Source organism: Podarcis raffonei, chromosome 14 (assembly GCF_027172205.1).
Source record: "Podarcis raffonei isolate rPodRaf1 chromosome 14, rPodRaf1.pri, whole genome shotgun sequence".
NCBI classification, from domain to species: domain Eukaryota; kingdom Metazoa; phylum Chordata; class Lepidosauria; order Squamata; family Lacertidae; genus Podarcis; species Podarcis raffonei.
Window position 1 is genome coordinate 26,754,454 of NC_070615.1, and position 15,983 is coordinate 26,770,436.

General features: G+C 47.8%; 1 protein-coding gene across 3 annotated transcripts in view; it reads left to right on the top strand.

The window, feature by feature from the left end:
- The window catches only part of GLCE (glucuronic acid epimerase), a 57,822-nt gene extending 42,066 nt beyond the window's left edge, over positions 1–15,756 (top strand). For all 3 annotated transcript variants that reach the window (XM_053364290.1, XM_053364292.1, XM_053364291.1), the window contains 3 exons: positions 4,558–5,156; positions 8,812–9,057; positions 9,994–15,756. In XM_053364290.1, the coding sequence (XP_053220265.1) occupies positions 4,571–5,156; positions 8,812–9,057; positions 9,994–11,018 (1,857 nt within the window). In that variant the 5' untranslated portion in view covers positions 4,558–4,570 and the 3' untranslated portion in view covers positions 11,019–15,756. The remainder of the gene's footprint in view (positions 1–4,557; positions 5,157–8,811; positions 9,058–9,993) is intronic.
- The last annotated feature ends 227 nt before the right edge of the window (positions 15,757–15,983 follow it).

Consider the following 15,983-nt stretch of genomic DNA (forward strand, 5'->3'; position numbering starts at 1 on the left):
TAAATAAAAGGACACATTCTATTCATGTGAAAACACCAGGCAGGCCCCACAAATAACCCAGAGATGCATTTTAAATAAAAGCACACATTCTACTCATGTAAAAACATGCTGATTCCCGGACCGTTCGTGAGCCGGATTGAGAAGGTGGTTGGGCCGCATCCAGCCCCTGGGCCTTAGGTTGCCTACCCCTGGTCTCAAACCTTCCAACATTCAGCTTCAGTGGATGGGTCCACCGAGTTCTATGTCTAAAGCAGTTGATCTTGAGTTCCAGGGAAATGCACTGGCCACAGAACCATAGAGATGGAAGGGACCGTGAGGGTCATCTAGCCCAACCCCCTGCAATGCATAAATCTTTTCCCCCAACGTGGGGCTCAAACCCACAGCCCTGAGATTAAGAGTCTTATGCTTTATCGACTGAGCTAACCATGCTATCAATGCTTTCTGGGTTTTTTCTTCTTGATTAAAGGCTGCTAATGCCTGGAACATATTAGGGTAGCCTTGCCTGGCTGATGGGAACTATAGTCCAAAACCTATGGAGGGTGCCAGGTTGGGGAAGCTTGCTCAGAACCCTTCCAGGCTCCTCCAGGAAACCTAGAAGTCATATTTCTTACTCCTTGGGTGTCTGAATTTTTTTTTATAGGTGAGCATACAGTCACATGAATGTGGAAGCACATCCATTGCCCTTATATATTATAAACTAAAAGAGATGACTCTGAAAGTGCTATTCTGATGCCTGTCTCTCTGAGTGCTTTTCCTGTTCCTTCAGTTCTTCATCTGTGTTTACACTGCAAGGGTCTTAACTTATTTAGGGGTGGAGCGAAGCCAGTGGAGAAACAGTGGGCTGTTTGTTGCCTGCGTGTAGCTGTTTCCTGCAAACAGAATAGTTAAAGAGGATCTGTTCTTCCTTCTCCTCCCTTGAGCACAGCACCACACACCTCCAAACAAGAAGATTTCTCATCTCTCATCGGCAGCCATCACAGCTGGATGCTGGAAAACAAACAAAATCCCTGAAGCCCGGACCTCTAAGTGGGATAAGTAACAAAAACAACAACCCAAGCAGTCTTCAATATTTTAAAAGCAAGCCCTGGGAAAGAAAGAGAAGGGCGGGGGGGGGGAGGGAGAACAGGCCAGCTCTAAAGGAGAAACCATGAGGGAATCAACTTAAGGAAGCTTTGTCAAAGTTTTTTCTGCTTCCCATCTCGCTTTTTTTATCTTCTTGTGTGAGCAACAAGGTTATAGAGAATTGCACTCAAGGCAAGATATGTAGGCACATAACGATATATAGAAACCTGGCAGTGTTCTCTCCTATAATGTAGCTCATGTAACTAAATTCAAAATGTGTTTTATATTTTCTTTTCCTTCTCTGGAGGTGGGATGAGAGATAGCAGCAAATTTTTGAGTGTTTTTAATTTTGCAGAAAATGTGTTTATCCTTCTTGGCATTTCCATAAGAGTGAAATTGGTGTTTTTTTTGTTTAAAGAATTACATATACCCCGTATTCTTCAACAATATGGGACGTTTTCCTTGTTAAGTGTGAAACGGCCGGGTGGGAGCCAACACAGTGCGGAATTGTGAAATGAATGAAGGGTAAACCAAGGTCCCATCAACTTGAGATTGCTGAGATGTTACCTGTCCGATGGGGGCAGGTATATATCCACTGATGTCATGGCCCGAACTTCTCCTCTTCCTTTGAGGTGAAAGGATAGCATGTAGATGGTCGCTTTCATCACTTTCTGTCTTGGGTAGAAGGTGGTATCAAATCCGGCTTCAGTGTCCTAGCTGAGACAGTGTAGAGTAGTGGTTAGAACCCAAAGTGGGTGGTACTGCCCCCTGGCCCTGGCAGGCAATGGGATTAGGGGGCAGTAGGAAGCAAGGGGATGGCAGTTGGGCTCTGGAGGTGTATATGACTATCAGGCTTTGTAAAGCTGGTATCACTGGAACAAGTTCATCAGTTTTGTTGAATTGGTTATACTAAGCAATTTTAATTGGGTTTTGAATAAATGCAATTAAGTGTTACTATTTTGAATCCAATTGTTACTGTCTTCCTTAGTGGGCTGTGGGAACTGCTATTATAAATAATGCCTTTTACGGGGGAAGGGAGGGGGCACTATGGAACCAAGGGGGCAGTGGCCTGAAAACATTTGCGAACCACTGCCCTTGTTGGACTAGGAACAGGAAGACCAGGGTTCAAATCTCTGCATAGCCATGAAGCTATGACCTTGGGCCAAGCAAACCATCTCAGCCTAACCTATCTCGCAGGGTTGTTGTGAGCATAAAATAGGGAGAATAATCTTATTAACTGCTTTGGGGGGGGCAGGGGTGTGAGGTGGGATATAAATGTAATAGATAAAGCTTAGATTAATAAGCAAGCAAGCAAGTGTAGGACACACTGTTAGTGTTGTGAGTAAGATCCCAGCATAGAGGGCCACTGTTAAGACCCACTGTGTGTTTGAAACGGGGCAGGTATTTCTTGCTGTGCTTTAGCAATATGTGGACCAGCCCTAGCTTGGAAGTTTTCCGCAAGAGGTCAAGAGCCTCTGATGAGAGTTTATCTTGCCCCTTCTATGTGCTCTGGATATCATCATGCTCTGTGTGGGAATGGAAGCAACTCTGGGTCTTTCCAGGACAGCTGTGAGGCAGGCATGTGTGTGTGTGCGCGCACACACAAACACACAGCAAATTATGCAATGGTTAGCTTGCCTGAAGCAGTGCATTTTCTTCCAACACCTCCTTCGTCACCCTTTCCAAAATAGCTTGCCAAGTTGCGTCCCAAGTACATATTTTATAGCTTGTGTTGAGTTAAAGATGTCCAATTGAACCTTAAGTACCTATTTAAGTTTCAAGTTAGTGCCTGCAATGAGACAGGCCAAATAAAGGGTCAAGTGGGGAGATGTAGTTGTCGGCACGGCAGAGCTCAAACAAGGCTCCGTCCAAAGAGGCTCTGGTTCCTTTCCCAATTCAAGGCCACCAGCACAAGAGTCCCTCTTGACCTGCCCAGCACCCTTGGTGTGAATTGGCAAAAGCGCAATGCAGCTAAGTTCCACCCCTCCGCCCAGATGACTGCGGAAATTCAAGGCTGAAGAAACTATTTTCATTGCGGGAATGGCATTGAGGACAATGGCGTTTCTGTCCAAGCAGCCTTCTCGTTTGCCAAAGAGAGGGAGCTTTTCTGGGCATGCTAGCGTTTGGTTCAGCTGGTTACGATGTGTATCGGTGCTTTTCAAATTCCCTGTGCTTGAGGAACCTTTTCTGCCTTGATGCACCTGCCATCTTTGTTAGCCATGGAACATCTGCGCATTTCTCTTCCGCCGATAGCCAGCTGTGCTGTAGCGTTTAAGAGCCTCCTACTGGGACCTGGGAGAGACCAGGGTTCAAATCCCTACTTGGCCATGAAGCTCACTAGGTGACCGTGGGCCATTCATTCACTCTTGCCCTAACCTACCTCGCAGGGTTGTTGTGAGGATAAAAGGGGGCAGGGAGCTATGTACACCACTTTGTGCTCCTTGGAGGAAAAGTGGGGTATAAATGCAGTAAATAAATACTGAATTTAGGGTCAGGTTCTAGGCTTCATGGACTACTTCTGCAGAAAACTGGACTCTCTCTCTCTCTCTCTCTCTCTCTCTCTCTCTCTCTTGCATCCCCCTCATGCATTTGCAAGGGAAGTTGGGTAGCAGCAGGATGCCTCTTTCCTAGCTAAGCTTCCCTAATGAATTTCCTGTTAGGAACATAATAACTGCCCTGTTAGATCAGGCCAAGAGCCCATCTAGTCCAACATCCCGCTCTCACAGTGGCCACTCAGATGTCCATGGGAAACCTGCAGGCAGGACTTGAGTTGTTTCCAGCAACTGGTATTCAGAAGTTTTGCTGCCTCTGGCTGTGGAGGTAGGACATGATGGCTAGCAGTTGCTGATAGGCCTCTGCTCCTCCATGAATTTGCCTATTCCTTTATTAAAGCCATCTGAGTGGGTGGCCATCCCTGTCTCCGGCAGGAACGCTATGTGGTAGCTCTGTTGGTTAGAACGTGGTGCTCCTAACGCCAAGGTTGTGGGTTCAATCCCCATATGGGACAGCTGCATATTGGGGTTGGACTAGATGATCCGCAGGGTCCCTTCCAACTCTATGATTCTATGAATCTATGGAGGAGCGAGTTCCATAGTTTTAACTATGCACTGTGCCTTTGTTGTTCCTCTCCTTCAAAACGTTCAAAGTGAGTGACCTTATATGTGCTGGCTGTGGCTCACCCTTGTCCTCCCCAAATATCAGGGAGGTGTCCAGATCCCCGCTGGCAAGTCCTCCGAATGTAGGGTTGCCATATTTCAAAAAGTAAAATTCCTGACACTTGCAAAGTTGTTGAAAACACCAAAATTGTTGAGTTTTGGGGGGGAAACCTACCCCCAAAATTGTAGGTTTTAAGCTATTTCCGCTGCTTTTCCCATCATGTTGCAATACATCTGGGTTTTCCCTGACATTTTGCCCTTGGCGCCATTTTTAAACCCCAAAACCAGGACATGTCAGCCTATTGGAATGAAACCTCGGGCCCTTGTTTGTTTGTTTCAGGTATGGTGTGAATATGCGCTGCTTGGCGACCCGGGTCAACTATAAGACTTTGATCGTCATCTGCGTTCTGTTCACCCTGGTCACGGTCCTGCTGTGGAATAGATGCTCCAGCAACAGGGCAGCCCCACCCTTCCTGCGTAGCCCTAGCAGTGCCTTCCGAGCGGACGGACTGGAAAAGCGAGTGGCCGCTTCGGAGAGCAACAAGGATGTGAACGGCCCGGCCAAGCAGCAGCAGCAGAGCGAAGAGGCCTCCCCGCAAGAGCAGCAGAAGGCGCCCCCTGTGGTTGGGGGCTTCCACGGGAACAAGGCGCTGGGGCTGAAATACGAGGAGATCGACTGCCTGATCAACGATGAGCACACCATCAAAGGCAGGAGAGAAGGGAACGAGGTCTTCCTGCCCTTCTCCTGGGTGGAGAAGTACTTTGAGGTCTACGGGAAGGTTGCCCAGTACGATGGGTACGACAGGTTCGAGTTCTCCCACAGCTACTCCAAAGTGTATGCGCAGAGGGCGCCTTACCACCCGGATGGCGTCTTCATGTCTTTCGAGGGCTACAATGTGGAGGTCCGGGACAGAGTGAAGTGCATCAGTGGCGTCGAAGGTGGGTCTTTCGTTGCTCTTCTTCTTTGCAGGGGAGGAAGGGGAGCTTGTGGCCCTATAGATACTGTTGTTGGGCTACAATTTCCATCATTCTTTATGATTGGCTCTGCTGGCTGGGACTTATGGGTGATACTCCACTGTTACTCCACAGTTACTACAGATCTGTGAGTAGAAGAACCTGACTTTTCAGGACATGATTCAACTTGCCCACGGAATCCACATGATTCTGTTTGTATGCTTTCGGGTTGCTTTTCTGAAAACAAGCAAACAAAACAGATAATATCTATCTTTCCTATTACCTACAAGCATTCCTAGACGATAAAGCCTATCTTGCATTTTAGTAAACTATTTTAAATCATTTTCCAAATCTGTTGCCTTTGGGGGGAATGTCCTTTTCAATGTAGCCTGTTATCTGTCCTGCTTATTATTATGAATCACCTTTTGCTTACATGTCTCAAGGCAATTTGCAGACATATCTTAGGGACCTGGGAAGCTGCCTTATACTGAGCCCAGACCATTGGTGCATTTAGCTCAGTATGGCCTACACTGACTGGCAGCAGCTCTCCAGAGTTTAAGGGTTCTATTTCCGCCCCACTTGGAAATGCCATCAAGAACTGAACATGGGGTTTTCTTCAGGCAAAGCAGATGCTCCTATCGCTAAGCTAGGGTTCGTACCAGTATCATAAAATGATATTGGAAACAGGTTTAAAAACTACACAGAATGAACACCTGATCTTAAAAAGCTTGTTGAATCAAAAGGTTTTCAATTCCCGCCCCCCCTGGAAATTAGAGATAGGGTGTGCCTGTTATATCTCATTAAGTGTACGGTGGTACCTCAGGTTAAGTACTTAATTCGTTCCGGAGGTCCATTCTTAACCTAAAACTGTTCTTAACCTGAAGCACCACTTTAGCTAATGGGGCCTCCTGCTGCTGCCGCGCCGCCGTAGCACCATTTCTGTTCTCATCCTGAAGCAAAGTTCTTAACCTGAGGTACTATTTCTGGGTTAGCGGAGTCTGTAACCTGAAGCGTATGTAACCCGAGGTACCACTGTATAGCTAATAGATAGGATTTTACACTGGAAACCTCTTAGAAGCCAGCTTGGCAATTAAGTAGTATATAGTTTTATTATTATCAATATTAATGTATATAGCCATAAATAACTAAAGAGCAACCGTTTCTAAAAAAAAATATATTCCTGGCCTGCTTTCCTGCAAGAGATTTCTTATTCACCCCAGGCGACTTCTTGCAAGCCTAGTCTGGTGGGATCACTTCTTCAGCGGAGAGCCTCTCCTGTCAAGTAGATTGCAAGGCAGTGAAGGAGTTCATTTTAGGTTTCCTCCTGTCTCATTCCCACAATGTCATTGTGTTGTCTGGTGTCCTGTGACCTGGAGAATTTAATCATGTCATCTTTCTAAATTAACAGCTGCAAGCGAAGCTTTTATAGCAGGCGTAGGGCTGGTGCCTCTCTCCCGGATCCCGAGGCCTGTGCCTCTCGCAGAGACCCCTCTTCATTAATAAGCAAAGCATCTTTTAGCATTTGAGATATTACATAGCGCTCTTTAAATAGTTCCCCTGGCGCTTTTGCCCTTCAGGCAAACACATCCATCAAGTGACTATCACAGACACTTATCGGCATTATGAAGTGCGGATGATACGTGGAAATGCATTTTCTTTAATTTTGTTTCGGTAATCTTTCTGTCACGCTCGGTTTGAGGCATAACCGCTCTCCGAGCTAGATGCTGCTGTGTTAAGGGGAGAAGCCATTGTTAGGCCTAAGCCTGCAAGAGGGTCCAGCTGGTGGAGCTGACAGTGGGTGACACTAGATCTGCCTCGAGGGGACAGGCCTTCGTACCTCTGCGGTAGACCCACCTGCTCTGCATGCAGAAGGTCCCAGGTTCAGTCCCTGGCAGCTTCTCCAGGTGGGGCTGGGGAGAGACTCTTGCCTGAAATCCTGGAGTGCTGCTGCTGGTCAGTGTAGACAATACTAAGCTGGATTAACTCATGGCAACAGAAGGGTAAATTACTTTTAGATCAGTTGTCAGAGTCAGGCTAAAAGTGCAAGCCCCACTGAGTGGAGTGGGATTGACTCCGGAGTTGGCTTGTTTCAGGTTCCACATTAGTTGGCACTCACTTGCTATTTTATCAAGCAAGCTGGGCAGGATTCTTCCCACCAGACTTATTGCATTTATATCCCACTTTTCCTCCAAGGAGCTCACAGCGCTGTACATAATTCTCTCCCCCCCCCCATTTTACCCTCACAACAACCCTGTGAGGTGCGTTCGGCTGAGATTGAGTGCCTGGCCAAGGTCACCCAGTGAGCTTTATGGCTGTGTGGGGATCTGATCCCTGGTCTCCCAGGTCCTATTCCAGGACTCTACCCCAGTACACACTGGCTTTCAAATAGACATTGGTTGTGGTGGGATTCAAGCCTATGCCTCCGACGATACTCTCGAGCATCTAGGTAGTCAGGTATGAAAAAGGGTGTGTTCATGGCTCTCCTGACTTAGTGCAGCCTTCCCCAACCTTATACCCTCTGGAACTACAACTCTCATCAGCCCCAGGAAAGCATGGATGCAGTCCCATCAGCCTCAGCATCATACGACTGTGTTTGCTGGGGCTGATGGGAGATGTTGTCCAGGGCATCTGAAAGGCATAAGATGCCAACAGTAGCTGGTTCTGTTGGCAAATGTGTCATGGCCCTAAAAATGTTGGCGGCCCCTGGAGTGTAAAGGGTTAGTCTAGTGGTTTCCAAAGTGGGTGGTACCCTCCAGGAGTGGTGGTAGTGGGATTCTCTAGGGGGCCACTCAGAGGCAAGGGGGTGATGGTGCGTGCGTGCATGTGTGTGTGTGTGTGCACGCGCGCTGGAGGTGTAATTGTCAACAAAATGTAAAATCTGGTATCACCAGATCCAGTTCATCAGTTCTGTTGAATTAATTAAACTAAATGGTTTTAATTGGATTTTGAATAAATGTGCAATTAATTGTGGGTTGTCCAGACCTCTATTCTGAGTAGTGCTTTTTATGGAGTAGGGTAGGGGGGCACAAGGGATAAGTTTATGGAACCAAGTGGCCTGAGAAAATTGGGAACCACTTTGATAGAGGGGAAATAAATGGAGGCAGGACTAAATTGCAGGATCAACAGAATCCCACATGTTTTTACTTGGTAGTCTTCAATGGGGCTTATTCCCAGGAAAGTTCATACAGAACTGCCCAATTCTTAGGTGCAGTTCTATATTCATTTGTGGATCGTGGAAACCACCGCTCTGAATTAAGCTTTTAGTAGGGTGAGGGGCACTGGGGATTAGAGCTGGGCGATATATTGGTAAATTGTCTGCAACCGGTATGGCGTTCAGATCATGATGTATTCCCAGCTCAGATTGCCTGCAGACAGCCAAAGGCACAGGCAGGCAGACGAAGGAAGAAGCAGCCGAGATACATTCCAGAACATTGTGATAGACCAGAATACCGTGGTATTTAGTTGCTGATATATCACAATGTTGAAAACCAGATATTGCTAGCCGTACTGGGGATGAGTTTATGGAGCCAAGGGGGTGGTGGTTCGAGAAACATTGTGAGCCATGGGGTTAGTCTGACCCCACAGGGCTCTTCTGCTGTGCTCACATTCATATGCTGTGTCTTCTTCCCCTGTGTCACAGGCGTGCCACTCTCGACGCAGTGGGGGCCGCAGGGCTACTTCTACCCCATCCAGATTGCCCAATATGGGCTCAGCCATTACAGCAAGAACCTGACCGAGAAGCCTCCTCACGTGGAGGTGTATGAGACGGCCGAGGAGAAGGACCAAAACAGCCACACTGCGGACTGGACGGTACCCAAAGGCAGCTCCGTCACGACGGTGCTGGACAAGTCCAGGTTCACAAACGTCAAGCAATTTGTTATCCCAGGTGGGTCAGTTCAAAGGAGATGGTAGGTCTGGCTGGATCCTGCAGGGCTTTTCTTACATTCCCGTGACATAGGGTGTGGCTTTATATAAATACACACATTCGCTTCTCCATTATTCCATTTCTTTTCATGCTGAAAGGTGTGTGCAGGGTGAAACATTCCCCCCCCCCAAGAAAATTAATGATTATATGCAACATTTCTTCTCTTTCCCCCACACCCAGAAAATTAATGATTATATGCAACGTTTCTTCTCTCCCCCCCCCCCCCGGTTTGCTTTGTATGAAGACAGGCTCATTAATAGGGGCATAATGTATTTCCCCCAACTAATCAATAGCCATTAGAATTAATGAGTCCATTACTTTAAAAGGCAACGAAGTAATTTTAGTCAGCGCCTTAGGCTGGGGTCTCTAAGGCGAAAGCAGTAAAAGTCTCCCTTCCCTTGGTAGTCGGTGGAGCATCCAGGAAGGCTGGATCTCTAAGGTGTGCTCCGCTCCCACTTCATCAGCCACGGAGTAATCCTTGGGCTTCTCAGAGGCCAGTGTAGGAGCGGGATGCTGGACTGGGGGGGGGGGCTTTGATCCAGCCCAGCAACCAAGCTGGACTTGATGGGCCACTGGCTCTTCTTATGTTCTTATTCGCCAGAAACATCTAACTGGCCGTTGTGGGGAACAGGACCTTGAACTGGACAGAGCTCTGGCTTGATCCAGGGTGCCCATACTTGCATTTGTAACTAATTAATAATGAACAGAATCAAAGTTGAAATGCTAATTTCATGATATTGATTCAAATGTCCTTGGCAGTGCATGAGAACAGGCGTTGTGGCTGGCAAGCTGCTTTCTTGATGCCTATCTGTCAATACTTTGGGGGAAAAGAAAGATCCATCCTGTGTTGTAGTTTTGCTGCATAACCAACCCCTTACCCTTTGTATTCCCCATCAGAAAACTCCGAGGGCGCCTCTCTGCAGCTGGGGAACACGAGGGACTTCATTATTTCCTTTGACCTCAAGTTCATCACCAACGGGAGCATCTCGGTGGTCCTGGAGACCACAGAGAAGAACCAGCTGTTCCGCGTGCACTATGTCTCCAACACCCAGCTGATAGCTTTCAAGGATAGAGACATTTACTATGGCATCGGGCCCAGGACTAGCTGGAGCACGGTCACCCGAGACCTTGTGACTGACCTGAGGAAGGGGGTCGGCCTCTCCAACACGAAGGCCGTCAAGCAGACTAAGATCATGCCCAAGAGGGTGGTCCGCTTGGTGGTGAAAGGACATGGCTTCATCGACAACGTCACCATCTCGGCCACGGCCCACATGGCGGCCTTTTTCGCCGCTAGCGACTGGCTGGTGAGGAACCAGGATGAGAAGGGTGGTTGGCCGATCATGGTGACCCGGAAGCTGGGGGAAGGCTTCAAGTCCCTGGACCCCGGGTGGTACTCTGCCATGGCGCAGGGCCAGGCCATTTCCACCTTGGTTCGGGCCTACCTCTTGACGAAAGACCACACGTTCCTCAGTGCGGCTCTGCGGGCCACGGCGCCTTACAAGCTCTCCTCAGAGCAGCGTGGCGTGAAGGCCGTCTTCATGAACAAGCACGACTGGTACGAGGAGTACCCCACGTCGCCTAGCTCCTTTGTCCTGAACGGGTTCATGTATTCCCTCATTGGGCTGTACGACTTGAAGGAGACAGCGGGAGAGAAGCTGGGGAAGGAGGCCAAGCTCCTGTACGAGCGGGGCATGGAGTCCCTCAAGGCCATGCTCCCTCTCTACGACACGGGCTCAGGGACCATCTATGACCTCCGCCATTTCATGCTGGGGACAGCCCCGAACTTGGCCCGGTGGGACTATCACACCACCCACATCAACCAGCTCCAGCTCCTCAGCACCATCGACGAGACGCCCCTGTTCAAAGAGTTCGTCAAGAGGTGGAAGAGCTACCTGCGAGGAGGCAGGGCGAAGCACAATTGAGCCCAGCTCACAACCAAAATGGAGTTTTCCCCCGTCTGCGGTGCTTGGCAGCCGCCATCTTTGAAGCAGAGTGAAGGTGGTGCCCAAACCCTCTGTGTGCGTGTGTGTGTGTGTGTGCGTGCGTACTTGTGTTTTGTTTTTTTGAACAGACTCTATTTTCAAAGAAGTGATCCTTAAAACTCATCTTTTTTAAACGATTGCATTCCAGCGGATGAATCCTTTATAGAGGGGAGAGGTAAAATTACAAAGGAGGCATCTGATCAAAGAACAAAGTTTAGCAAACTTGTTTACGTTTCCACAGCGGTCCATTATGGTACTTGTGCATAATATGAAATGTTTTCTGGGGGGTGGCGGGAAATCACAAAAGCTATAATGGTTTTTATAGCCCAGTATTGGTCAGAAAAAAGTAGAATATGGCCTCTCTCTTTTTTTAAAAATGGATGGGTGCAGAAATGGGATTTTCACTTGGGGGTGGAGTGGAAAATAGTGTGCCATGCCAGAAATCTCTCTTAACTCTTATCCCAGAGAGTGGGTGACGTCTTTATTTCATTCTGCATATATTTCCCTTTGGTGGGAAATTTCAGAGCTGTTTGTGTTGAAATTCTGTATATTGTGAAATACTTCAAATGTCCAGTTTCTTAAAAGATGTACAAATGGGATTAAAAAAACAACACCACACTATTAGTGGTGAGGATTCACTGGGAAATTTCTGTGAAAACTCCATGGCTACTCGGGAGAGCTGGTGCAGGGGATGTTTGTGCCTCAGTACCACTCCCATTTCCTTGCACAGGGACCTCCCAGTCGGCAAGTTCGAATGTGTGTTTTTCCTACTCTGTTCCATAAGCAACCTACCATTACAAGCAGGACCAGCTGTCAGCACAAAAACATGGTCACCTTCTCTCAAACTGGTTCTGCCGCCACCTTTTCAAGCTTGGCCATTCCTTTTCCTTGCTTCCAGATGAGCTAAGACCTCTTCTGGTGAGAGCAGGAGGCTGCTTCCCTCCTGATCATTTACAGCAGGTGTGGGGGACCTTTGACCCTCTGGGTGCTGCCGAACTACAGCTCCCATCAGCCGCAGCAAGCATGGCCAGCGGCTCAGGGACAACGGAAGCGGTCGTTCAGCAACATCTGGATGGCCAAAGGTTCCCCACATCTGGTTTTTACAGGGTTTCCTTTCCATGTAAGCCATTCTGTCCCGGGGGGGGGGGGGCTCAGGCTCTGTCCTCCTGGTGTTTGGGGTGCCACCCCCCACCATCCCCAAGCACTGGTTGTGCTGGCTGGAAGTTGTCCCCCAAAACATCTGGAGGGCACCAAGCTGAAGAAAACTAGTCTAGGGTACTGTTGAAACCAGGTACAATTCATGTGGGTGAGGGGGCTGGAAATAATATTTTTTAAGTAGCATTATGTTTGAAGACTGTGGAAGTTTTTCTGCAGCAACTTGCTCTTGAAACTGCTACTGGTAGTTGGAGGGGAGGTGTTTTTTTTTTAATGGTTTATTTTGTTTTGGGGAAGTGAAATGAGTATGTATTTATATTTGTCTGTCTGTAAGTCATTCCACTTCTGCCGGCACCATGGTCAACAGCACTTGTTTCGAAAAATTCATTTTTTTTCCCATTGGGATCACGGATATTCATTTGGCATTCTTTCACCATTGTAAAAACTGGCCAGGGGCACAGTCTGCTGGGAAGCTGCACTTGAGAGAGATGGGAATAGATGCCTTTTTCTCCGTGGACCAGCCCTCTCTTTCCAATACTACTGTATCTTCCAGGCTTGTTCAGTGGAGCTTCCATTAAGGCGAGCTCTTGGAGGCTCAGGAAGAGCGCTAATGAGTTGGTGGCTCGATTCTGGCTTGGAAATCCCCTTCCCAGGCTTAGAAACTTGGTCTCTCGCAAATGTCTTGTGCTGTGTGGTATACCCTGCCTTTGGCAAACCGCACTCCCCGTTTCCAGTTGCTGAGAAGTTGGTAGTTGGAGAAATCCAAGCAGGGGACCCTGCAGATTAGAGAGGTCTAAAACGATGGGAAGGGATCTTTCCAAGGATGGTCCAGATCAGAGGTAGCCATTATTGGACTCCAGTTCCCATCAGCCCCAGCCAGCATGGCCCAATGGCCAGTGATTATGGGAGTCAGAGTCCCAACACCACTCAGAGGGCACCACGTTGGCTACACCTGAATCCAGAGGGGCCATGACTTACCAACCCTGCTGTGGCTTTTCATTTCAGTAGGCACAATTGCTGCTGGTAGATGCTTTGGCAGGCTGCCTGAACTTGCCCAGAATCCCGTGTCATTGGCAGCTTGCCCCTCTGTTCCTAATGCTGTGCTTAGATATTCAAATCCCACACTTGTGCATTTCAAGGAAACCAGGCGTTTCAGCTTGGCCATTTTTCTTTGCTCGCTTTGCAGTGTATACAGAAGCACGGAAGCACGTACTATCACTTTACTGGGGAAAGATGTGGGCCGTGGTACTCTCAGATGTTCTGGGCTATAACTCTCCCCCCCCAAAAAAAATAAAATCTGCATGGCACCAGGTTGGTGAAGCTTGCCCTGAGGCACGCTGGTCTGTTGGTACATTAGAAGAACATTTGAATTCCTAGGTGCTGGCAAGACAGTTTTAAGAGCCAGGGCTCCTACATAGGTCGGCTTCCACTTCCACTGATCTTGGTAAGAAACTGTTCTGGAGGGGCCCCCAGGTTCTTCCAGAGCAAAAGTTTGGGTACAGCTGTTGCCGACTGTATGTGTTTCCGGGGGGGGGGACTGGAGTGTATGCAAACTAGCAAGAGAAAAATAGGGGCATCTGAGGAGTCAGGTGTTAAGTGGGGAGGGAGTAAATTCAAGTCCCAGAAGAGAGAAGCCTTAGAATTCCAGTTCTCTTTGAGAGCGTTGCTTTGTGTGCTGATAGCCAGCATATTGAACTGCACTCCCCAAACCAGTCGCCTCCAGATGTATTGGACTACAGGCAGCCTCAGCATCATATGACTGTGCTGGCTGGGGCTGATGGGAGTTGTAGCCCCTAACCTCTGGAGAGTACCAAGTTGTGGAAGGGCTGGTCTGTGTTGCGATGATACCAAAGTGGTCAATTCCAGGACCTCTTTCCTCTCTAGCAATTGCTTCTGGATGTGAGAGTGCGACTCAAACTGTGGCCAACCAGATTTGGAGCAGCCAGAGCAGACACCTTCGGGGTACTGTTTGGGTGGAGCGTTAGTGCCTTGACCATGCGGCCGTAACTTCCTCTTGCAAGAGGAAATGAGTATACTTTGTGGCTGGTTGATGGTTCTGTGCTTACGACTCACTGTGGCACTCCCAGGGCTTCCCGATTTTTGTAGGCTTGTCATATTCGTTGGCCCGAGATTGGCAAGTGGAGCAAGCTGGTATTTGGGAAATGAGTGCTGTTCTAGTTGGCACTCAAATTGGCAACCAGCTGCTCTCCACGTGACCCTTTCACTAGCTGCTCATGGTGGGTGTGATAGAGGTCAGGGAAGCAGAATCTCAGGTAGGCTGTGTTTAGTGGGAATTGGCTTCTGAGAAATAGGGATCTTGATTACTTTAGAACATTGTCTTTGGCTCAGTATGGACAAAGTAGGTTGTATCCAACTATGTCATACTCAAGAGTAGACCTATTAAAATCAGTGAACTTAAGTGAATCAGGCCTGCTGCTTTCAGTGGGTCTCCTCTTGTCGCTCAGTTGGATACAACCCAGTCCTCCTGAGCATTTAAGCATGGCCAGGTGTACCTCTCCCCACCCCCTCAAAGTGCAGAGTGGTCCTCATTTCCTTTTTCAGAGCCATGAGCCGCTCGGCTTCTGAACATACAAAGATTTATTTCAAACCAGAGTTTGGAGCTGATCAGCAAGCTCATTCAAGATTATGTGATAGTTTTGGTGCCGATCCAACACACTGCACCATGGTTAGCTCCCCAAAGGGGAAAGTGTGCATGCATCAGGGTGGGAAGTTCACAAGAGAGCAGGGAAGGGGATTACAAGAGCCCCAGCAGACTCCTAGTTTCCTTCCTTTGCAGGTGCCACACCTGCATTGGGCCCCTGGGCTAATTTTTTCCACGTTTGTATACAAGGGGTGTGGATGTCCAAGTTGCTGTGTCTGGAGGCCAACTATGAGCAATGAGGGAATTCCAAGGAGGCAAAACCGAAGTTTAGTATTGCAAGTTCTCTATTAATTTATTTTTAAAAAGGTAGGGGACAAGAGATGTCATGAATATGGAAGTTAATGTGTTGCAGTTCACAGATCGAAGCCAATGCCTTTTGTTCCCAAGTAGACGCAACCCTTTTTTCCCCTTTTGCATTATTGTGCGACACACAAGCACAACTGGTGTCGAGTTTTTCTTTCCGTCCTTTTGAGGCTTCCACTGAAAATTGCTGCTTTTCGTCCACCTTGCAATTGTATTTCTGACCCCCCCTTTTCTTTTTCTTTTCTTTTCTTCCCTTTTTACATGCGGGGTTTGAACCATGGGTTTAAATATGCAATAAATTGTTTACAGGATGCCCTTTGGAGGGCAACAAGTCCTTTGTAAAGCTGTACAGACTTTGTGGGTTAAGCACAATGTGCACAGGTTAGTTTTATATGGGGCAAGACATGATTTTTTGCAGTGGGAATGGTCCTATTATGTTTATATATACATATACATATATATATATATATATATATATATTAAAAAGTAAACGGATCAACTTTGTGCTTCATGTAAAGCTGCTTTATAAAATTGTAAAATAAAGAGTTTTTAATCTTACGCTGTCACTTGGTGTTCATTCGTTGTGTCAAGAGAGGCAAAAGCCCCAGACTGAATAGAGTCTTAACGGGAAAGCGGACTTCGGAACCAGACGCTCCAACCTTTTTTAAAGGTGGATTAGAGGACGCATTTAAAATCCCGTCATATTTTGCAGCATAAAATGGACTAAGGAGAATGTCTTGTGTAGACGCAGAAACTGATTCTAACGCACTGGGTCTTGGTTCTTT